At 37.5% G+C, this 25,079-nt stretch overlaps 3 protein-coding genes across 6 annotated transcripts in view; 1 reads left to right on the forward strand and 2 right to left on the reverse strand.

Annotated features, from left to right (window-relative positions):
• The window catches only part of sez6l2 (seizure related 6 homolog (mouse)-like 2), a 59,252-nt gene extending 35,619 nt beyond the window's left edge, over positions 1-23,633 (reverse strand). For all 4 annotated transcript variants that reach the window (XM_058048764.1, XM_058048763.1, XM_058048762.1 and 1 more), the window contains exon 1: positions 23,490-23,633. The gene's annotated coding sequence lies outside the window, so the exon portion shown is untranslated. The remainder of the gene's footprint in view (positions 1-23,489) is intronic.
• The window catches only part of LOC131102987 (calcium-binding protein 5-like), a 31,805-nt gene extending 8,170 nt beyond the window's left edge, over positions 1-23,635 (reverse strand). Inside the window, exon 1 of the mRNA XM_058048772.1 lies at positions 23,490-23,635. The gene's annotated coding sequence lies outside the window, so the exon portion shown is untranslated. The remainder of the gene's footprint in view (positions 1-23,489) is intronic.
• On the forward strand, positions 829-24,135 carry LOC131103419 (uncharacterized). Its single transcript, XM_058049697.1, has 20 exons — positions 829-899; positions 975-1,330; positions 3,077-3,155; positions 3,231-3,463; positions 7,020-7,104; positions 8,810-9,109; positions 10,908-11,255; positions 12,776-13,093; positions 13,159-13,545; positions 14,952-15,088; positions 16,908-16,974; positions 17,073-17,135; positions 17,976-18,287; positions 18,365-18,658; positions 20,095-20,406; positions 20,471-20,755; positions 22,067-22,393; positions 23,112-23,429; positions 23,512-23,799; positions 23,876-24,135. The coding sequence occupies exons 1-20, from the start codon at positions 857-859 to the stop codon at positions 24,133-24,135; spliced, it is 4,812 nt and encodes a 1,603-aa protein (XP_057905680.1). The 5' UTR covers positions 829-856.
• Positions 24,136-25,079: the final 944 nt, after the last annotated feature.

Raw genomic sequence — 25,079 nt, forward strand, 5'->3', positions numbered from 1 at the left:
CCTCACAGCTAGGAGACCAGGGTTCAATTCTACCCTCTGGTATCTCTGAGTGGAGTTTGCATGTTCTCCACGTGCATGCGTGGGTTTTCTCCGGGTTACTCCGGTTTCCTCCCACATTCCAAAAACATGCTAGGTTAATTAGCGACTCCAAATTGTCCATAGGTATGAATGTGAGTGTGAATGGTTGTTTGTCTATATGTGCCCTGTGATTGGCTGGCCACCAGTCCAGGGTGTACCCCGCCTCTTGCCCGGAGACAGCTGGGATAGGCTCCGGCATACCCATGACCCTCGTGAGGATAAGCGGTATTAACGAATAATCTCATATTTGTATTATTATAATATCAAATGTAATGTACCTATTTAAAAACCCATAAAATAATTATTAATATACATGATATAATATTATATTTTGAATGCACATTAATTTTAGTGAAAACAAATGCTCTTTCAGTGCTTGAAATAATAATAATCATTTAAAAAAGTAGCTATTAAATGTCAGTGCTGCCATGCTTGAGTGACACCCTATGTAAGACAGAGTGCATACATTTGTGTATGCAAATCAACATAGTTTTTACTCCTGTGGGAATATTAAATGTATTAGAATCTCGCAAAAAAAATGATACATATGATGTGGTTGATGACTCACAACCAAGTATAATATATTTTATTTATAGCCAAAAGTGTTAAAGTAAACAGTTAAGAGGAAACGCTATGAGTCACGTGAGCACCATCTTGTAGAACACCTGTAGTGCCTCTATGCAAAGTCAACCTCCCACCCGTGTGCTATAAAACTTTGCCGTCATGTCCTCCCCGGGACGAGACGTTCCAACCCGTCGGAACAACTTCACTCGCAACCATGTTCCGCCTAGTTCTGCTGCTGTTGCTGGCTGCAGGTTCCTGTGAGTGTCACTGAGGAACGTGTGACCCAAGATCCATCACATTTAATATTTCATATCTTTCTCCCCCCCTTGCAGGTGTTAAGTGTCAACAACTGACCCAGCCGCCGTCTGTGCTTCTGCAGGCTGGTCAGAGTCTGAGCATCGACTGTCAGGTGTCTTATGATGTGGGCAGCTACTACACAGCGTGGGTCAGGCTGCCTGCTGGGAAAGGATTGGAGTGGATCGGGAGCGCAGCTCGTGGCAGCTCTTACTACAAGGACTCACTGAGGAACAAGTTCAGTATTGATGTAAAGCGCTCCAGCAACACAGTGACTCTAAAAGGGCAAAATATGCAGCCTGAAGACACGGCAGTGTATTACTGTGCCAGAGACGCACAACAACACAAAGCATCAGCACACTGCAACAAAAACAAAAAGTGCCTCAACACTTATGTCACATGAAGCATACGGTGTAACAAAAATATTCCATGATTAATACTTTCATGCCAATATCAGCAAGATGTATTGTAATTGACCGACACAGGGTTATGGCTTTAAAATATAAGTGGAACCTTGGTTAGCGTCATTCATTGCGTTCCGACTCTAACTGAAATGTACGCCAACCGAATCCATTTTTCCCAAAAGAAATCATGCAAATCCATGACAAAAAGGCAAGAACATGAACATAAAAGTTATAGTTTTACATTCATACAAAATTAATCATTTAAATATTAATTTTATATATATTAATTTATATTTTTTTATAAATTATTTCATAAAAAATATATTATATTATAATTATATTATATATTATATTATTATATTACTTTTTATAAATAATCTATTAATATATATAATATAATATATAAAAAAATATATATATATATTGGTCTATTAGTTGTAGCAAAATTTATATATACCTATATATATATATATATATATATATATATATATATATATATATATAGAGCCTGCTATAACATATAAAAATGTGCATGTTTAAGCACATTTCACATATGTTTGTCCCTAAATAAGCATTTACACACATAAATATGGTTAAATGAACTAAAATATGGGGGACTCATTAGCATGAGATCTGGGTTCGTCTCTCTATGTGTAGAGTTTGCATGTTCTCCTTGTATGTGCGTGAGTTTTCTCCGGTTACTACGGCCTCCTCCCACCTTCCAAAAATAAGTTTGATTAAGCGGAGACTCCAAATTGTCCATAGGTATGAATATGAGTATGAATGGCTATAAATGTGCCCTGTGATTGGCTGGCGACCAGTCCAATCTATTTTTAATCATATTATATGTGTACTATATTGAGCTGTGCGAGTGTAGGGTCGTAAACAGGTTTTCTATGCTCTAACTACAAGAATATTACAATATCAATTAGGAATGGGCCCCACAGCTAGGAGATCCGAGTTCAATTCCACTCTCGGCCATCTCTGTGTGGAGTTTGCATGTTCTCCGGTTTCCTCCCACATTCCAAAAACATGCTAGGTTAATTGGCGACTCCAAATTGTCCATAGGTATGAATGTGAGTGTGAATGGTTGTTTGTCTATATGTGCCCTGTGATTGGCTGGCCACCAGTCCAGGGTGTACCCCGCCTCTCGCCCCAAGACAGCTGGGATAGGCTCCAGCAGCCCTCGCGACCCTCGTGAGGATAAGCGGTAGAAAATGAATTAATGAATAATCTCACATTTGTATTATCATAATATCAAATGTAATGTACATATTATAAAACACATATAATAATTATTAATATACATGATATAATATATTATATTTTGAATGCACATTAATTTTAGTGAAAACAAATGCTCTTTCAGAGCTTGAAATAATAATAATCATTAAAAAAAGTAGCTATTAAATGTCAGTGCTGCCATGCTTGAGTGACACCCTATGTAAGACAGAGTGCATACATTTGTGTATGCAAATCAACATAGTTTTTACTCCTGTGGGAATATTACATGTATTAGAATCTCGCAAAAAAATAATACATATGATGTGGTTGATGACTCACAACCAAGTATAATATATTTTATTTATAGCCAAAAGTGTTAAAGTAAACAGTTAAGAGGAAACGCTATGAGTCACGTGAGCACCATCTTGTAGAACACCTGTAGTGCCTCTATGCAAAGTCAACCTCCCACCCGTGTGCTATAAAACTTTTCCGTCATGTCCTCCCGGGACGAGACGTTCCAACCCGTCGGAACAACTTCACTCGCAACCATGTTCCGCCTAGTTCTGCTGCTGTTGCTGGCTGCAGGTTCCTGTGAGTGTCACTGAGGAACGTGTGACCCAAGATCCATCACATTTAATATTTCATATCTTTCTCCCCCCCTTGCAGGTGTTAAGTGTGAACAACTGACCCAGCCGCCGTCTGTGCTTCTGCAGGCTGGTCAGAGTCTGAGCATCGACTGTCAGGTGTCTTATGATGTGGGCAGCTACTACACAGCGTGGGTCAGGCTGCCTGCTGGGAAAGGATTGGAGTGGATCGGGAGCGCAGTTCCTGGCAGCTCTGACTACAAGGACTCACTGAGGAACAAGTTCAGTATTGATGTAAAGAGCTTCAGCAACACAGTGACTCTAAAAGGGCAAAATATGCAGCCTGAAGACACGGCAGTGTATTACAACACAAAGCATCAGCACACTGCAACAAAAACAAAAAGTGCCTCAACACTTATGTCACATGAAGCATACAGCGTAACAAAAATATTCCATGATTAATACTTTCATGCCAATATCAGCAAGATGTATTGTAATTGACCGACACAGGGTTATGGCTTTAAAATATAAGTGGAACCTTGGTTAGCGTCATTCATTGCGTTCCGACTCTAACTGAAATGTACGCCAACCGAATCCATTTTTCCCAAAAATCCGTGACAAAAAGCCAAAAACATGAACATAAAATTTATAGTTTTACATTCATACAAGAAATAATAATTGAAATATTATATATATATTAATTTATATATATATATATATATTTATATATTATATTATAAAAATTATATTATATTATAATTATATTATATATTATAATTAATTATACCAGTCCAGTGTGTACCCTGCCTCTCGCCTGAGATTATATTATATTATATATATATGTGCCAGATAATAATAATAACAACAATAAATAAATAAATAAATATATATATATATATATATATACACACATGGGTCACAAATGGCTCCCAAGCCAAACTTTAAATAATAATAACAATAATAATAATAATAACAACACAAATTCATTCAAAGATAAAATAAGGCTAAAAGCGGGGCAAAGACCTTGACAAAAACACTAACAAATATGACAATATTTTTAAATACACATTATACATCATAATTGTTGTATGAATGTATTTTGCATATTATGTAAATATTGAATAAACATTTCATACCTTTGTTTCTGAGTCCTTTGCCACATGCTAGACTGGGGAGGTTTTTGAATGGGCGTGTGTCATCGTGTATATACTATGGCATGGGATGGCACAGTGTTACACGCCATAGCAAAAACCTGTCATCATTCAAATGCTGTGCACGCCCTCTGATGCAAATTCCGAGCTTCAAATAGTGCTAAAATTGTCTCATACGTTGTGGACGTGTGGTTGTCAACATCCTGTCTGGTTAATATTTTGAAAACACAGGAAGCAACCAGCAGCTGCTCAGCAGGAGGACAGGGCACATATAGACAAACAACCATTCACACTCACATTCATACCTATGGACAATTTGGAGTCGCCAATTAACCTGGCATGTTTTTGGAATGTGGGAGGAAACCGGAGTACTCGGAGAAAACCCACACATGCACGGGGAGAACGTGCAAACTCCACACAGAGAGCTGGCCGAGGGTGGGATTGAACTCGGGTCTCCTAGTCTCCTAGAGGCCTGCACGTTAACGTTTATCACCTTCCAAATCGACTTTTTAACATTAGAGCCCTCTAGACATGAAATAGCATCCCTATAGTCACCTTTACACTCTTATGACCAAATATAGTAACATTAGCGACACCTACTGGTCAGTATAGAAATGTCTTTGAATGCATCTCATGCAATTCTTATGGAATTGAACTCGGGTCTCCTAGCTGTGAGTCCAGCACACTAACATGTTTTTGGAATGTGGGAGGAAACCGGAGTACCGGGAGAAAACCCACGCATGCACTAGCTGTGAGGCCAGCACGCTAACATTTATGACCATCCAAATAGACTTTTTAACATTAGAGCCCTCTAGACTTGAAATAGCATCCCTATAGTCACCTTTACACTCCTATGACCAAATATAGTAACATTACCGACACCTACTGGTCAGTGTAGAAATGTCTTTGAATGCATCTTGTGCAATTCTTATGGAATTGAACTTGGGTCTCCTAGCTGTGAGGCCAGCACGCTAACATTTATGACCTTCTAAATAGACTTTTTAACATTAGAGCCCTCTAGACATGAAATAGCATCCCTATAGTCACCTTTACACTCCTATGACCAAATATAGTAACATTACCGACACCTACTGGTCAGTGTAGAAATGTCTTTGAATGCATTTTATGCAATTCTTATGGAATTGAACTTGGGTCTCCTAGCTGTGAGGCCAGCACGCTAACATTTATGACCATCCAAATAGACTTTTTAACATTAGAGCCCTCTAGACATGAAATAGCATCCCTATAGTCACCTTTACACTCCTATGACCAAATATAGTAACATTACCGACACCTTTACATGACCGAGAAAACCCACGCATGCACGGGGAGAACGTGCAAACTCCACACAGAGAGATGGCCGAGGGTGGGATTGAACTCGGGTCTCCTAGTCTCCTAGAGGCCTGCATGTTAACGTTTATCACCTTCCAAATAGACTTTTTAACATTAGAGCCCTCTAGACTTGAAATAGCATCCCTATAGTCACCTTTACACTCCTATGACCAAATATAGTAACATTACCGACACCTACTGGTCAGTGTAGAAATGTCTTTGAATGCATTTTATGCAATTCTTATGGAATTGAACTCGGGTCTCCTAGCTGTGAGGTCTGCACGCTAACATTTATGACCATCCAAATAGACTTTTTAACATTAGAGCCCTCTAGACATGAAATAGCATCCCTACAGTCACCTTTACACTCCTATGACCAAATACAGTAACATTACCGACACCTTTACATGACCGAGAAAACCCACGCATGCACGGGGAGAACGTGCAAACTCCACACAGAGAGATGGCCGAGGGTGGGATTGAACTCGGGTCTCCTAGTTTCCTAGAGGCCTGCAAGTTAACGTTTATGACCATCCAAATAGACTTTTTAACATTAGAGCCCTGTAGACATGAAATAGCATCCCTATAGTCACCTTTACACTCTTATGACCAAATATAGTAACATTACCGACACCTACTGGTCAGTGTAGAAATGTCTTTGAATGCATCTTGTGCAATTCTTATGGAATTGAACTTGGGTCTCCTAGCTGTGAGGCCAGCACGCTAACAATTATGATCATCCAAATAGACTTTTTAACATTAGAGCCCTCTAGACATGAAATAGCATCCCTATAGTCACCTTTACACTCCTATGACCAAATATAGTAACATTACCGACACCTACTGGTCAGTGTAGAAATGTCTTTGAATGCATCTTGTGCAATTCTTATGGAATTGAACTCGGGTCTCCTAGCTGTGAGCCCAGCACGCTAACATGTTTTTGGAATGTGGGAGGAAACCGGAGTACCCGGAGAAAACCCACGCATGCACTAGCTGTGAGGCCAGCACGCTAACATTTATGACCATCCAAATAGACTTTTTAACATTAGAGCCCTCTAGACATGAAATAGCATCCCTATAGTCACCTTTACACTCCTATGACCAAATATAGTAACATTACCGACACCGTTACAAGACCGAGAAAAACCCACGCATGCACGGGGAGAACATGCAAACTCCACACAGAAATGGCCGAGGGTGGAATCGAACCCTAGTCCTCCTAGCTGTGAGGTCTGCGCGCTAACCACTCCCCCGCCGTGCCGCCCCAGTTATGCACACATAAACACAATCAAGACCGAGCACACCGGAAAAAATAAAAACCCCACGGGAGGCGACTAGAGGAACAGCTGTGTTCGTGTATTTTTACATGTAAATAGTATTTTCATTAGAAACTGATAGTATTCCATCACTGTGGCTACTACTACAGCTACTTTGACTACTGGGGAACTGGGACCCAAGTGACAGTCACATCTGGTAAGTAATACTGGTACTTTTTTTTTTAAGTTTCTGTATTAGAATACCTTTACTTTCCGTCATGGTGATGCTTTCGACTACTGGGGACAAGGAACCCAAGTGACAGTCACGTCAGGTAAGTACTGTAGCGCTTGTCATTTGGGGGTCTGTCAAGTGGTCCTTAAAACGGTTTTTGCAGTTGATTGTTATTGTATTCTGTCACTGTGATGGTTACCTTCCCTACTGGGGACAAGGAACCCAAGTGACAGTCACGTCTGGTAAGTTTTGTAAAATTTGTGTCAGTTGTTGCTTTTAAAACGGTAAAAAAAAAATTCTATGCATTTTTCTATGAAGGTAAATACTGAAATTATGTAAATATATGTAATCAAGGTCTAAAAGGAATGCATTTGACTAACAATGTATTTTTCGTTTTACTACAGCAGTACACCGTTTTTTTTTTTTTTTACAATTTGAGATTTATTATTTAAAATGGGCAAAATAATCCGCAGAACAGCCGAGAAAATCTGACTGAATTGAGATTTTTTTTTTATTATTTTCTTAGGTTTTCAGCAGATTATTTTGCTGAAGTATATGCCACATTTGAGCTTCTTAAAATAAGCAAGTTGGTCTAACATAGTAAGAAAAAGTAGCTTTTTGGTCAAAAATGGGTCTTTTTGACAAAAAAAAAAAATGGAACTTCCTACACTGTGATATCATAGTAATGAAACATTTTTGTTTTTTCTAACCATTTTCCAATCTAAAACAAATTATTACTTTTGCAAACATTCTTTTCCGCCATTGAAAGACAAAAAATCCCATTAGTAAATTTAAATTTTCAGATTAAAACAACAAAATTATGATCTAAAAGTCATAATAATAAGATAAAAACTCCAAAGTATGACATGAAAAAGTCTAAATTATGCAAGGAAGATAAAAACTCTAAATTTTCAGATAAAATGACAAAATTATGAGATAAAATGTCATAATAATACGATAAAAACTCCAAAGTATGACATGAAAAAGTCTAAATTCTGCGAGGAAGATAAAAACTCAAAATTTTCAGATAAAAACGACAAAATTATGAGATAAAATGTCATAATAATACGATAAAAACTCCAAAATATGACATGAAAAAGTCTAAATTATGCAAGGAAGATTAAAAACTCTAAATTTTCAGATAAAATGACAAAATTATGAGATACAATGTCATAATAATACGATAAAAACTCCAAAATATGACATGAAAAAGTCTAAATTATGCAAGGAAGATAAAAACTCTAAATTTTCAGATAAAACGACAAAATTATGATATAAAAGTCATAATAATAAGATAAAAAGTTCCATTTGTGAGATTAGAAAGACAAAATTCTGAAAGGAAAAGTCATAGTTAAGAGATGAAAAAGTCAAAATCATGACATATAAAGTCTTCATTATGCAATTAAAAAGTTAAAAATCATTTTGACTTTTTATTTCATACATATGACTTTTTCTCATATAATTTCAAATTTCCTATTTCACAATTAGGGCCTTTTATTTTGTAATTTTGATTCATGATTTTCCTATCCCATAAATATGACTTTTATCTCATAATTTAGACTTTTTATCTCTCTTTTTCCCCGTTTCAGTGCTTTCCCCCCGATTTTAATATGATTTAGTGTCCTCCGACTGCACACGTATGTCTTCCCGTTGCCGTTTTCATGGATCGAGATTGTTTTTCTTTTCCCAGGCTCGTCAGTCGCCCCCACCGTCTTTCCCCTGATGCAATGTGGCTCCGGAGCAGCAGACACGGTCACTATCGGCTGTCTGGCCACCGGCTTCAAACCCCTTCCGCTGAGCTTCACGTGGAGCAAAGACGGGGCCGCCTTGTCTGACGTTATTCAGTATCCTCCGGTGGAGAAGAACAATCTTTATACGGGAGTCAGCCAGATCCGAGTGACAAGAGCCGACTGGGACAGCAAAGCCAAATTCCGATGTGTTGCCAAACATTTCAGCCAAGACATTGACGCCGTTATCACCAAAACAGAAGGTAAGACAGCATGGCTTATACTCTAGTCTTGAGTAGGGCATAACAATTGCAGTAATTTTGCGTATTTCGAGTATTGCGCAACATTTCCGTATTTGTCAAGTGAGTACCTGTGTACTTGTTTCTTTTGGGGTTGCGTTCACACGTCATATTTTTATGCTTTAACAACTACTAAAATATTACTTTTTGTAAGATTAAATAGTTTTTATTTTTTGGTCTTAATATTTTGACTTTATGTTTGTAAAATAATCATAATTTTTTTATTCATTTTAATTAAAATATTTATTTACTTTTAAGAATGTGGACCACCAAATTACTGAAAAATGTAATTTCATTTAGTTTTTTAAAATGCCCCACGTGCCACAAATGGCCCCCAGGACACGCTTTGGAGACCCCTGCAATAGTCTCTTTAACAGTAGCAAAATATTTGAATTATATTATAAAGAGTTGCGACTTTTTGTAAGATTAAAAATTTTTTATTTTTTGGTCTTAATATTTTGACTTTATGTTTGTAAATAATAATACATTTTTTAATTAATTTTAATTAAAATATTTATTTACTTTTAAGAATGTGGACCAACAAATTACTGAAAAATGTAATTTCATTTTGTTTTTTAAAATGCCTCACGTGCCACAAATGGCCCCCCGGACACGCTTTGGACACCCCTGCAAAACAGTAGCAAAATATTTGAATTATATTATAAGGAGTTTAACGACTACTAAAATATTTGGGGTTGCGTTCACACGTCATATTTTTATGCTTTAACAACTACTAAAATATTACTTTTTGTAAGATTTAAATATTTTAAAAAAAAATAAAAATTTTTGTCTTAATATTTTGACTTTATGTTTGTAAAATAATCATAATTTTTTTTATTAATTTTAATTAAAATATTTATTTATTTTAAGAATGTGGACCACCAAATTACTGAAAAATGTATAATTTCATTTTGTTTTTTAAACGGCGGTCTAGTGGTTAGCGCGCAGACCTCACAGCTTGGAGACCAGTGTTCAATTCCACCCTCGGCCATCTCTGTGTGGAGTTTGCATGTTCTCCCCGTGCATGCGTGGGTTTTCTCCGGGTACTCCGGTTTCCTCCCACATTCCAAAAACATGCTAGGTTAATTAGCGACTCCAAATTGTCCATAGGTATGAATGTGAGTGTGAATGGTTGTTTGTCTATATGTGCCCTGTGATTGGCTGGCCACCAGTCCAGGGTGTATCCCGCCTCTCGCCCAAAAGACAGCACCCCCCCGCAACCCTCGTGAGGAAAAGCGGTACAAAATGAATGAATGAATGAAATGCCCCACGAGCCACAAATGGCCCCCAGGACACGCTTTGGACACCCTTGCAATAATCTCTTTAAGAATAGCAAAATATTTGAATTAGATTATAAGGAGTTGCAACTTTTTTGTAAGATTAAACTTTTTTTTTGTTTGTTTTAATATTTTGACTTTATATTTGTAAAATTATTATTATTATTAGTCATACAAATTTCCGTAATGGTCGGTGCTGGTGAACACAACAGTGAGGTGGAAATGTCTGAGTTGAGTCCTACTTGTGCAGCTGCTGACTTTGCCTCATCTGTCCAGAAAAATTGCAATATTTTCTCGCTTTTTGCATCTGACTGCATGTAATATTTGTTGAATCTTCGCTTGCTCGATGTTGAGTAAACCGTTGCAGTATAGCGTGTAGTCCCTGCAGTGTACTGTCATGTCTATGTGTGCAAATACTACTAATAATAATATGTGCGGTAGCCTCGGCTTGCGCAGACACATACTTCAATATGTTTGTGTTTCAGAGTCCTTTTACAGGTTGCCAACTCTTAAAGTGATGGCCTCCCCTGGCGGTCAGGACGAGGCCTCGTTCGCCTGCTTTGCCAAAGATTTTTCCCCAAATGTTTATGACTTCAAATGGTTGTATAACGAAGAGGACGTCTTGAGCGGAATCGACCAGGTTAAAACTCCGTCCGAGGCCAGGAAGGTGGCAAACGGAAGCACGCTTTACAGCGCGGCAAGCTTTCTCACGCTCAAGTCCCACAAGTGGTCACCTGGCGTCACTTTAACGTGCGAGTTTAAGGGGCGAGACGCACATGGAGATGTTTACATGAACTCATCTGTCAGCCACAAGTGCCCAGCCGATTTGTCAAGTGAGTACTTTGTGTATTTGTTTCTTTTGGGGTTGCGTTCACACGTCATATTTTTATGCATTAACAACTACTAAAATATTACTTTTTGTAAGATTAAATATTTGACATTTTTCGGTCTTAATATTTTGACTTTATGTTTGTAAAATAATCATATTTTTTTAATTAATTTTAATTAAAATATTTATTTACTTTTAAGAATGTGGAAATAATAATTATTTTTTAATTTTTAAATGTAATTTTAATTAAAATATTTATATACTTTTTACTAATTTAATTACTGCTCTTTATTTGTTTTTAAAAAATGTAATTTAATTTAGTTTTTTTTAATTAATTTTAATTAAATTATTTATTTACTTTTAAGAATGTGGACCACCAAATTACTTAAAAATGTAATTTCATTTAGTTTTTTTAAATGCCCCACGTGCCACAAATGGCCCCCGGGACACGCTTTGGACACCCCTGCAATAGTTTCTTTAACAGTAGCAAAATCTTTGAATTATATTATAAGGAGTTGTGACTTTTTGTAAGATGAAACATTTTTTGTGGTGTTAATATTTTGACTTTATGTTTGTAAAATAATAATAATTGTTTAAAATTAATTTTAATTAAAATATTCATTTACCTTTTAGAAGGTGGACCACCGAATTACTGCTTTTTATTTGTTTTTAAAAAATGTAATTTCATTTTGTATTTTAGAATGCCCCACGGGCCACAAATGGCCCCCGGGACACGCTTTGGACACCCCTGCAATAGTCTCTTTAACAGTAGCAAAATATTTGAATTATATTATAAGGGGTTGCAACTTTTTGTAAGATTAAACATTTGAAATTTTGACTTTATGTCTGTAAAATAACAATAATTATTTTTTATTAATTTTAATTAAAATATTTATTTAGTTTTTAGAATGTGGACCACCAAATTACTGCTCTTTATTTGTTTTTAAAAACTGTAATTTAATAAAAATTTTTAGAATGCCCTAACGGGCCACAAATGGCCCCAGGGACACGCTTTGGACACCTTTTTTTTTAACAGTAGCAAAATATTTGAATTATATTATAAGGGGTTGCGTTCAAAGACTGAAGTGTGTATAAGTCTATTGACTCATTAAACCACTTAGCGTTTTTCTTTGTCTTGTTGTCTATTTTGGATCACACGTTCAATACACGAGTGTGGTATTCGGAGTTCCGGAGTGTCCGTGAATGCACCGTGAGAATAAGGAATTGTATACGTATGTACATACAGTATATGGTGTTGGAATTGCGCTGCTGTTGATGCGTTCAGGTCGGAATAAAGCTGTAAAAGTGTCAGATGTTAATACTATTAAAATGTTAAAGTCATTCATGTAATAAATTATTATTATTTTTTTTTTTTATTTATTTTATTTTATTTTTTTTATTATCATGACAAAAACACCAGCGTGGATGTTGAGCGAATTGCACCAAAGTGGGCACCAAGTATCTCTTTTAAAAATAGTTGACCATGAACGCAGCCTAAAAAACCTCTTCCTGTGCATTCAACAGGCGAAGGATGCCCTGAGGCAGATATGGAGATCAACATCATCGGCCCCACGATGGAGGAGATGTTTCTCAACAAAAAAGGAACCGTCATATGTCAAGTCAAAGTCAACAGACCATCCGTGCAGAGCGTTTTTTGGGAAGACCAGGACGGGAACGAGATGGCCGGGACCTTAATAGCCCCAGCACCGGGTAATGGCGGCACAATTAACGCACCGCTTGACATCACATACAACGAATGGAGCAAGGGGATAAAGCGCTACTGCGTGGTGCAGCATTCAAAGACCGTATCCCCAGTAAAGAAACCCTATGAAAGAAATATCGGTAAGAAATTCAATGTAAATATTATTTACGACTAGTTGGTCATGTTGTTTTTGTCAACCTTGCAGATAAAGCACTTCAACGTCCTTCGGTTTTTATGATGTCCCCATTGGAACATAGTACAAAAGACACGGTTACCCTGACTTGCTTTGTGAAAGACTTCTACCCTCATGATGTTCTGGTGTCTTGGCTTGTGGACGATGACCCCGTAAACGCCACGTACACCGCGAGCACCACCAAAGCGCTAGAAAACCACGGCTTGTATTCCGTCTACGGGCAGTTGACCCTCAGCCTTGAGCAGTGGCAAAAGAACGGTGTGGTGTACAGCTGTGTGGTTTTCCACCAATCGGTGGTCAACACAGACCATGGCTGTCAACACAGGTCCGTTACGTACAGAGGAACTGACAACACCCACATGGCCAACATGAACGTTCCTAAAATGTGCAAGACTCAGTAGATTGTGTGTGTGTGTGTGATGCGTCATTCTGTCTTCGCTTCTTCGCTCTTTTCGTTGTTTGCCGCTTGTTAAATGATATTGTTTGTTGTCTTTCGATGCAAATTTAAAATCCAAATAAAAAAAAAACACTTTGCAACTGTGGTATCATAGTAATCAAACATTTTGATTTTTTTTAACCACTTTCCAATCTAAAACCAATTATTACTTTTGCAAACATATTCTTTTTCGCCATTGAAAGAAAAAAAAAATCCTGTTGTAGAGTAAGTCATAATTATGAGCCGAAAAGGCAACATTATAAGATAAGATGTCAAAATAAAAAATAAAAAATAAAAAAATAAAAATAAAAAATAAAAAATAAAAAATAAAAAATAAAAAATAAAAAATAAAAAAAAAAAAATAAAAAATAAAAAATAAAAAATAAAAAATAAAAAATAAAAAATAAAAAATAAAAAATAAAAAATAAAAAATAAAAAATAAAAAATAAAAAATAAAAAATAAAAAATAAAAAATAAAAAATAAAAAATAAAAAATAAAAAATTCAGATAAAACGACAAAATTATCAGATAAAATGTCATAATAATACGATAAAAACTCCAAAGTATGACATGAAAAAGTCTAAATTCTGCGAGAAAGATAAAAACTCTACATTTTCAAATAAAACGACTAAATTATGATATCAAAGTCATAATAATAAGATAAAAAAAAGTTCCATTTGTGAGATTAGAAAGTCAAAATTCTGACAGGAAAAGTCATAGTTAAGAGATAAAAAAGTCAAAATCATGACATATAAAGTCCTCATTACGCCATTAAAAAGTTATTATTTTGGCATTTTATTTCATACATATGACTTTTTATCATATAATTTCAAATTTCCTATTTCACAATTAGGACCTTTTATTTTGTAATTTCGACTTGTGACTTTCTTATCCTATAAATAAGTAAATAAGACTTTTAATCACATAATTTAGACTTTTTATCTCTATTTAATTCTGACTTACAATTAGGGTTTTTTTTTTTCCTTTCATTGGCGGAAACTCGCTTTTCATAATTTCATACTTCAAAATGCAAGTATTCCAATATGATTTAGATTCCTGCACACGTATGTCTTTCCGTTGTCTTCATTTTTTTTTTAGCTTAGGGAACGTGACTTGCAGTGTCACTAATGCGACACATGTCAATAGCATGTTGGGGTTTGTCTTTCTTCATGTCTTCTGGGTCTTGTCCTAAAGTCCGACACAGAATTAACAGAGTCTTTCAAAGGCAATTCAGGGTCTACTTGAACTCCTAAAAAAAATCAATATTCCATAAAGACATGCTGACTCTATAAAACATATCACTCATTAAAGTGATAGCACTGCTAATGAAATACATGGTGTATTGAAGTACTGCTTATACGTCCGCCAGACTTCCTGGTGGAGACGAGCCACCAGTGGAGCGATGCCGTGGAAGCAGAGCAAGATAACATGGGAAACACGGCGCTCACCTTCATCCTCCTCTTTCTCATCACGCTGCTCTTCAGCATTGGAACGACTATTTTTAAGGTAATAATAATAATAATAATAATAATAATAATGCAATGTGTGTTTGAGTCCACCTGACCAAAACAAACACTGATATCAACTTCCGCCAGATGCATTCACGGACATTCCCAACATCATAACTAGGCCTTTATATTATACGCGATTATATTAGACTTACTATAGACTTATTACTTTGTAAGTCTTATGACTTATTATTATGACTTTATTGTAGTATTTCTACAAAAAATCCTGCTCTTTTTGCATTTTTTTTGTATGTTAATTTTCTTGTTTGATTCAAAAAAATCAGCCATGGGCCACAAATGGCACCCAAGCCACACTTGGGTTACTACTACTACTAAAAATAATAATAAGAATAATTTATTATCAGTCACTGATTGGCGGCAACATTGGTTTTCATGTAGTTTTTCTACCCTAAATAATAATTTTAGAATATTTGAATTTTTATATTCAATATTATAATATGTAATATTTATACTTTACTCTAATAAAATGATTAAAATTACAGCTTTTTGTGTTAATTTTCTCGAGGGCCAATTAAAAAAATCAGCCATGCAAGGGCCACAAATGGCTCCCAAGCCAAACTTGGGTTAGTAGTAGTATTACTACTACTACTACTACTAAAAATAATAATAAGAATAATTTATTATGAGTCACTGATTGGTGGCAACATTGGTTTTCATGTAGTTTTTCTACCCTAAATAATAATTTTTAATATTAGAATTTTTATATTCAATATTATAATATTTAATATTTATATTTTACTCTAATAAAATGATAAAAATAAATAAAAAAAATAACAAAATAATTTTTTTGTGTTAATTTTCTTGTTAGATTGTACATACTGAGGGCCAATTAAAAAATCAGCCATGCATGCTCCCAAGCCAAACTTTAAATAATAATAACAATAATAACAATAATAACAATAATAAGAATAATAAGAATAATAAGAATAATAACAATAATAATAACAATAACAATAACAATAACAACAACAACAACAATAATAATAATAATAATAATAATCACTGATTGGCAGCAACATTGATTTTTCATGTATTTTTTTCCTACTCTGTCAAATAAATCACAATTTTATAATATTAATATGTATAATAATAGGAATATTATCTTAAATATTATGTATAAACATACAATAATTCTACTTCATTTTTATAAAATGGCTGCTCTTTTTTTTATTTTTATGGCTTTTTGTGTCAATTTTCTTAATTATTTCTACTTGGTGAAGCCATGGGCCACACTTTGAATAATAATAATAATAATAATAATAATAATAATAATAATAATAATTTGTTATGAGTCACTGATTGGCAGCAATCTTCATGTATTTTTTTCTTTTTTTCAAATAAATAATAATAATTACAAAAAAAATCCCTCAAGGTCTTAATGATGTGAAATAATATATTACTAATTTACTGACTAAGATAAATGTGGAATGAAAAATATCATTTTTAATGGTTCTCAGATGATAATCTTTGCGTTTTGGTGTCACTTTGCTATTTTAGGAGAATTTAAAAGAAGCATTGTTTGTGTATTTCATTAATATGAGAATGTTTTTCTTCTCTTTCAGGTCAAATAAAACACCAGTTTTTGTCCGTATATGTATTTTTATATTGCACTGTATTATGTAAATAATGACATTGATTTACTTTCTTTTAGAAATAAAACATAAAATGAGGTCAGTGAGTGATGCTTTTCCTGTAAATTTGTTCTCTTATCGACTTGTATCATCTTGTATAATATTTCAATGTGTTAAAAAAAAAAGCTGTGTACACGTATGTAAAGTACTTACGCAATACATCAGCAGCTTTTCCTCCACCTGGCTTGTGTCATGCACCGTTGCGTCTCTTTGTGTTTCACTTCTGTGTTTGGTGCTTTTTTTTTTGTTTTTTTTTTTAAAAATGCTATCACCTGCTGCTTATGCTCGCTCAGGCTGAACTATTTCCACCTGACTGTTAAATACTATGAGACACTTTAAAAAAAAAATGGCCGTCAACCTCAAAAGTAAAGACACCGGCATGGCAATCGGAAGGTATGTATGACTAATTTATTTTAATTGGAGAAATTATACTTATTATGTATTTTGTAGGGGCGGCACGGTGGTCAAGTGGTTAGCGCGCAGACCTCACAGCTAGGAGGACCAGGGTTCGATTCCACCCTCGGCCACCTGTGTGGAGTTTGCATGTTCTCCGGTTTCCTCCCACATTCAAAAAAAAAACATGCTAGGTTAATTGGCGACTCCAAATTGTCCATAGGTATGAATGTGAGTGTGAATGGTTGTTTGTCTATATGTGCCCTGTGATTGGCTGGCTGGCGACCAGTCCAGGATGTACCCCGCCTCTCGCCCCAAGACAGCTGGGATAGGCTCCAGCACCCCCGCGACCCTCATGAGGAAAAAGCGGTAGAAAATGAATGAATGAATGAATGTATTTTGTAGGGGCAGCACGGTGGACGAGTGGTTAGCGCGCAGACCTCACAGCTCGGAGGACCAGGGTTCGATTCCACCCTCGGCCATCTCTGTGTGGAGTTTTCATGTTTTCTCCGGGTACTACGGTTTTCCTCCCACATTCCAAAAAAAACATGCTAGGTTAATTGGCGACTCCAAATTGTCCATAGGTATGAATGTGAGTGTGAATGGTTGTTTGTCTATATGTGCCCTGTGATTGGCTGGCTGGCGACCAGTCCAGTGCGCCTCTCGCCCCAAGACAGCTGGGATAGGCTCCAGCACCCCCGCGACCCTTGTGAGGAAAAAGCGTTAGAAAATGAATTTGTACATTTTGTACATATTTATTTAATACTGTATATATTACATATAATTTCTAATATATTTTTAAAATATTATACAGAATATTTGATTTTTTTTCTATTTCAGCAGAGAGGATTGTGTCTCCAAATATGACATTGTATCCACTGTGGGAGGGCAACTTTGGAGCCTCCACTGTCAAACTCCGATGCATCATAAGTGGCTTCTTCCCGGACACGCTGACCGTGGAGTGGCAACAGGAAAACCGAATCATCGACGGCGGTCAGACCGTAACGAGATTCCAAAGTGTGACGGCAGACGGCGAAACCTTCGGTCGAATCAGTGAGATGGAGCCGAACGTAAAAGAGTGGACGAGCGGCACAAGTTTCACCTGCAAGGCCACTCACTTTGAAAAGTCAAAGTCGATAAGTATTTGTGAAAGTACGTACTGTGTACTTTGTACTGTGTATCTATCGTGTCAATATGTATTAATAATGGACGTGTGTCATCCGGCGCAGCACAGGCAAGCACCCCCCCATCCATTCATGTGGAGCTCCCCAGCTTCAAAGCGGTCATGATGGAGGCGTCTGAGGTCAAAGCCGCCTGTTTGGTGCGCACGGCGTTTGATGCCGTCGTTACGTGGCTGGTGGAGGGCGAAGCGGCCACCCACCAAGTCAGCCAGTACGCTAATGCGTCTCACGTCATCAGCAATCTGAAAGTCTCGCCAGACGCCTGGAAACGAATCAAGATTCTCAAATGTAAAGCATCGCATCGCTGCTTCCCGGACCTTGAAGAGATTGTACATGTATCAGGTAGGACAACCGATGCTTATTATTATATTATTATCTTCAATACAGCCTATTATTTATCAATATATATGATGTATTATGTATTTTTTGGCCTAAATTAAGTATCTTTAAAGAATAAATATTGATAAATGAACTAAAATACAGCTGTACGGTGGATGTGAGTGTGAATGGTTGTTTGTCTATCTGTGCCCTGTGATTGGCTGGCCACCAGTCCAGGGTGTAACCCGCCTCTCGCCCCAAGACAGCTGGGATAGGCTCCAGCACCCCCCGCGACCCTCATGAGGATAAGCGCAAGAAAATGAATGAATGAATGCACCTTCTAAATGTGTTTTTTTAACATTATTAGAGCTCTCTAGACATGACGTAGCACCCCTATAGTCACTTATACACTCCTATAATTCATTATTTATGGCATTACACAACTCTTTTGCTGGAGACCCAAGTTCAATTCCACGCTCGGCCAGCTCTGTGTGGAGTTTGCATGTTCTCCCTGTGCATGCGTGGGTTTTCTCCGGGTACTCCGGTTTCCTCCCACATTCCAAAAACATGATAGGTTAATTAGCGACTCCAAATTGTCCATAGGTATGAATGTGAGTGTGAATGGTTGTTTGTCTATATGTGCCCTGTGATTGGCTGGCCACCAGTCCAGGGTATAATACCCCGCCTCTTGCCCAAAGACAGCACTCCCAGGACCCTTGGGAGGAAAAAGTGGTAGAAAATGAGGGGGGTGGGGGGGGGGGGCGTACAACAACAATGAATCTTGCACACAATAAAACTAAAATAAAGTAAAATTATTCCAACAACATGCATGCTAGGTTAATTGGCGACTCCAAATTGTCCATAGGTATGAATGTGAGTGTGAATGGTTGTTTGTCTATATGAATATGAGTGTGAATGGTTGTTTGTCTATATGTGCCCTGTGATTGGCTGGCCACCAGGGTGTACCCCGCCTCTTGCCCAAAGACAGCACCCCTAAACTACTCCAAATTGTCCATAGGTATGAATGTGAGTGTGAATGGTTGTTTGTCTATATGTGCCCTGTGATTGGCTGGCCACCAGTCCAGGGTGTACCCCGCTTCTCTCGCCCCGAAGACAGCTGGGATAGGCTCCAGCACCCCCTGCGACCCTCGTGAGGGGAAGCGGTAGAAAATGAATGAATGAATGAATGTCTTATTGTCTTTTTGTATGGCAACTATCTTGGGTAAATGAAGTGTAAAGGTGACTATAGGGGTGTTATTTCATGCCTAGAGAGCTCTAATAATGTTAAAAAAGTGTATTTAGAAGGTCGTAAACAGATTTCTACGGTCTATAAATATATTAAATTTAAACACCAGGTATCCTACTTATGTTGGTACTAGAACCAATTATATATATATAAATGACAGTAAATGAATACTGCTACACACTGACTACTCTAATTTCTTGTTATGACTACCCAGGCTCTGCAGTCAACGCTCCAGTGGTGGAGATGAGACGATCTCTTGCAGATTTACGGGAGAAAAACAGCGCGACGTTTGTGTGTGATGTCACGCGACTGGACGCCATCGACCTCTACGTCACCTTTCAGGCCGACGGCGTTGATATTTCTCACAAAGAGTTTTTTGATCTCCCCGAAACCCCGGGCCCACATTCCGTCAGTCCACGTTTCAGTTTACGTAAGTCCTACCGGAAGATCGACACCAGTTTAACCTGTAAAGTCAACCAAGGATTCTCCAGCAGTTACCGGTCCGAACCCATCAACAGCATTTTTGGTGAGAGGCTGCTTGTTTTCAAATTTGACACGTTCGACTTTGTTACAGTTCGATTTCTCAACAGCGGAGCCATCGGTGGAGGTCTTTTTGGCTCCCGCTGAAGAATCAACACCTCAGAGGCTCCTGTGCTCTGGATGGGGTTTTAACCCTCAACTGACATGGTCCAGCGAGTCTCGGTCGAGAACGCCGTCGATTACCAGCATCAGCATGGATGCCGATGGACGCGTGGCCGTGACCAGTCAACTACACGTCCCCCCTACGGAGTGGCAAAGTGGGATGGTCTTCGCTTGTCAATTGTCTGACAGTTGGTTCAATAAAGATGTCAGCAAGACCATCAGCATCTGCTCAGGTAAATAATCATATAGGTCAGCATAATTAATAAACAATATTGTATTAACCCATAAAAGGTCCTATAAATAGCCTTTAAAATAGGAAATAATTCTAAATATATACGGTATTTTGTCAAGTTAACTGAGTCAAAATAAAATAAAATAAAAATATATTATATGTCTCTTTATTTGTACTTATTTTTTTTATAGTATAGAAATATCAATATTTTATTCATGTTATTATTATTATTATTATTTATTTGTATTAAAATTTGATACAGACCATTTTGAAGGCTACTTTTCAAGAATAAATAATTTCCATGACAGCATCCATGCATTTTTCTCCATTTCCTGTACATATCAAATATTAATTATATTTTGGGGCGTTTAATCCTTTCAAGGAAATTATATTTAGACAAAACTAATTTTTTAATCTAACCCCCACACACATTCACGTATGATTACGGCAGCAAGCTTTGAACACAAGCTAATATATTATTATATATATTTAAAATAATCTGGATATGGATAATAATGTTACATGAATGTGAGTGTGAATGGTTGTTTGTCTATTTGTGCCCTGTGATTGGCTGGCGACCAGTCCAGGGTGTACCCCGCCTCCCGCTCGAAGACAGCTGGGATAGGCTCCAGCACCCCCCGCGACCCTCGTGAGGATAAGCGGTAGAAAATGAATGAAGTATAGAAATATCAATATTTTATTCATGTTGCTGTTATTATTTATTTGTATTAACATTAATACGGACCATTGGAAGGCCACTTTTTAAGAATAAATAATTTCCATAGTTGACAGCATCCATGCATTTTTTCTTTGCATTTTTCTCCATTTCCTGTACATGTCAAATATTAATTATATTTTGGGGCGTTTAATCCTTTCAAGGAAATTATATTATTAATTAATTATTAATTATATATACAAAACATTTTTTTTAATCTAACCCCCACACACGTTCACTTATGATTACAGCAGCAAGCTTTGAACACAAGCTAATATATTATTATATATATTTAAAATAATCTGGATATTTTACTGCATGCTTTGAATGGGAAAAAATAGCACCATCTGGTGGACAAATATAATATTGCAAAATAAAAGTGGGATTAAAAAAAATTAAGAACAGGTATTGTTGACATTAGGAAGTGTCAGAGATGACAATACAAACGATAAAAAAAATATTATGGCAAATTGTACCGACTTTCATTCATCATAAATGGCTTATGAATAAAAAAGTGAATAGCACAATAGATGATGAAATAGTAGGATGTTGATTTTAGTTTCTAATCCGACATTCAATGTTTTATTTATTTAACAGTAACCCCATCATCATCCCAACAAGTTGGAGTGTTTGTTCACGGCCCCCCGCTATCAGAGACCCAGCAGAGGGACAAGGTGACCATCACTTGTCTTTTGGTTGGCCCTCGTCTTCGTGATTTTGTCATCTCCTGGAAAGTAGATGGGAAGAAATACTCGGAGAATTCCCACACGGAGCACCCGACCCGTCACGGCAATGGTACCGAGACCTTACGGAGCTTCCTTAATGTGTCGGCAAAGGACTGGGATGCATATAGACAAGTGTCTTGTGAGGGAAAACACAAGTGTTCCAACCGGGGCTATGAGGACCACATAAGCAAAAGCAGAGGTATTGTATTGTTGCATGGAATTGTTGCATGGAAAACTTAACTTCTTTTTTTGGGGGGGGGGGGATTTTGCCCATCATCCACGATCCTTATGTGAGACATGAACACACGTCTTTCTCTTTTCTATATTTTCTAAAGATATATAAACAGCTAAAATAGGCAGCTATGCATGCACATAATGGGCGGATCTTTTTTTTTTCCACCCAAACTAACATGGGTTACAAATGTTTAAAATCTTTTTCATTTTTTAACATTCCAGTTTATAATTATGTCACATAAGGCATAATAATAATAATATTAATAATAAAAAATACTTGAAACGAAAAACGAAATTGATAAAACCATCAAAAGGTTGGCTCAGGCCATGATGCCAGGTTGTATGTTGAGTTTAAATGAAATACTTTGGAAAGATTGGGCGGGCCGTATTCAAACACTTGGCGGGCCGGATGTGGCCCCCGGGCCGTAGTTTGCCCACCCCTGTTCTAGGCTGTAATTCAAAACAAAACAATATTTTTACTATATTGAAAAATGGTGGCATCAGAACAAAAACCTGTGATTCAAAGGGTTTTGAATCTGAATTTGATATGCATAATCAAGTAAGATATAGGTAAAAAAATATGCACTCCACTGAGGTATAGTGTGATGAATTTTTTTAAGAACAAGCATCCCCGGCGGCACCTTCACTGACTTTTAAATGTGTTTTTGTATTTCTCTTGTCAGACCGGTACCCACCAACAGTGCACATAGTCCCGCCTACCATCTCAGAGCTGTCAACGTCTGATGAGCTCACTCTGACTTGCCTGGTTTCTGGATATTTCCCCGATAACATTATCGTGTACTGGGAGAAAGACGGTCAAAGACTACCGTCGCTTGCCTACGCCAATAGCCCTTCGTGGAAATACAGCAGCAGCACGTATTCAATAATCAGCAGAATAAACGTGTCCAAAACGGAGGCCCCGCCGGGATCACGTTTTTCTTGCACCGTCAGACATGAATCATCTCCAAGTCCGTTCACAAGCACGATACAAGATGTGTTCGGTGAGTGAGAGTCTGTAATTTGACCTTGTGTTTGTGTTACATAACAGAAAACTGACTTACATTACAACTTTCATCCCCCCAGCCGCCGTGACTCCAACCCAGCCGTCGGCCATCTTGCTGCAGGGTTCCGGTGAACTTGTGTGTCTTGTTTTCGGCTTCAGCCCGGCGTCCGTGAACGTGTCCTGGTTTCTGGATGACACCGACGAGCTCACGGACTTTAACACCACTCAGCCCAGCAGAGGCCCGGATGGGAAGTTCAGCGTCCAAAGCCGCCTTCGTCTGTCCCAAGTCGGCTTGTTACCCGGGGCGGTCCACACCTGCAGGGTGACACATGCAACAGTCACGCTCACCTTGAATTTAACCAACCCAGGTACTTTTTTCATTTTTTATTATTGTCTTGTACATGAATGGAGTACAATGTAACTCTTCTTTAAATCATTTGACAGTGATTTTGCCGGATTGTAACTTCCTGGATGAAATCGCTCATGCGGTGATTAATCAAGACATCAACGTGGAAAGCTGGTATATGTCCGTCACATTCCTTATTCTTTTTCTCCTTTCCACCATCTATGGCGTCGTGGCCACCCTGCTTAAGGTAAAATATTCTTATATTATTATATTTTTGTACTTGATTATCCTCACTTCATCCCATGCCTTTTTTTTCCTTCCTTTAGACGAAATAACAGCTTCTGTGTGGATGTTTTAGTCAACTACTTTTAACATATAAATAAAATTATTTTACAATACTAAATCGCTGCTTTCATTTTTGCATAACAAGGCTCTAAAATAGTTACTCATATCAGCCACAAGAGGACGCCAAAGCTCAAAATGTAGACACGCTTGCTTGACAGCTTCATAATACAGTTCAAGCTTGAGATTCAAAAATAGGAAATACTGACCATACTAACGTAGAGAAACATTCTCTTGACATTACAGTGATTCTTCTTATCTTTTCCTTCCATAGCATACACAAAAATATATATATATGTATGTACAAGTATGTACAGACTCCCACTATACTGTGTTTTGTGTACATCGTGGGTTTAAAGGAATTTCCATCAGGGAGGGATGACACTTCAGCACATCCAGGGCCACTATTGGCTACTTCTGGTATAACATGGCTTTGTCGATGTGTGATTGGCCGGGAATTTAAGGTAGCCGGCCCTAATCTGTGACGCTGTTGCTGGGATGTGGACGCAGCATGCGGATGCCATCCTAACTGCCAAGGGGCCGGCGACAGGGACGCATGGCATCAGGCCCGTCGGGGCTGCCTGAGAGCGTGACACCGTCTACGAACAACTTCCTCTTTTGGCGTCAATATAAGAGGAGACAACCCGTATGTAAATGTCCGACTGAGAAAAGGGACCACAAAGTATCCAGTGGGCTACCTTAAAGGCACATGTTCACATCTATTTCCCTGTTTACATGCTTTTTACACATAAAGTTCATTTTCTTATCCTAACAAGGGTTGCGGGGGGTGCTGGAGCCTATCCTAGTTGTCTTCGGGCGAGAGGCGGGGTACACCCTGGACTGGTGGCCAGCCAATCACAGGGCGCATATAGACAAACAACCATTCACACTCACATTCATACCTATGGACAATTAACCTTAGGCATATTTTTGGAATGTGGGGGGAAACTGGGACGCATG

Source organism: Doryrhamphus excisus, chromosome 15 (assembly GCF_030265055.1).
Source record: "Doryrhamphus excisus isolate RoL2022-K1 chromosome 15, RoL_Dexc_1.0, whole genome shotgun sequence".
Classification (NCBI taxonomy): domain Eukaryota; kingdom Metazoa; phylum Chordata; class Actinopteri; order Syngnathiformes; family Syngnathidae; genus Doryrhamphus; species Doryrhamphus excisus.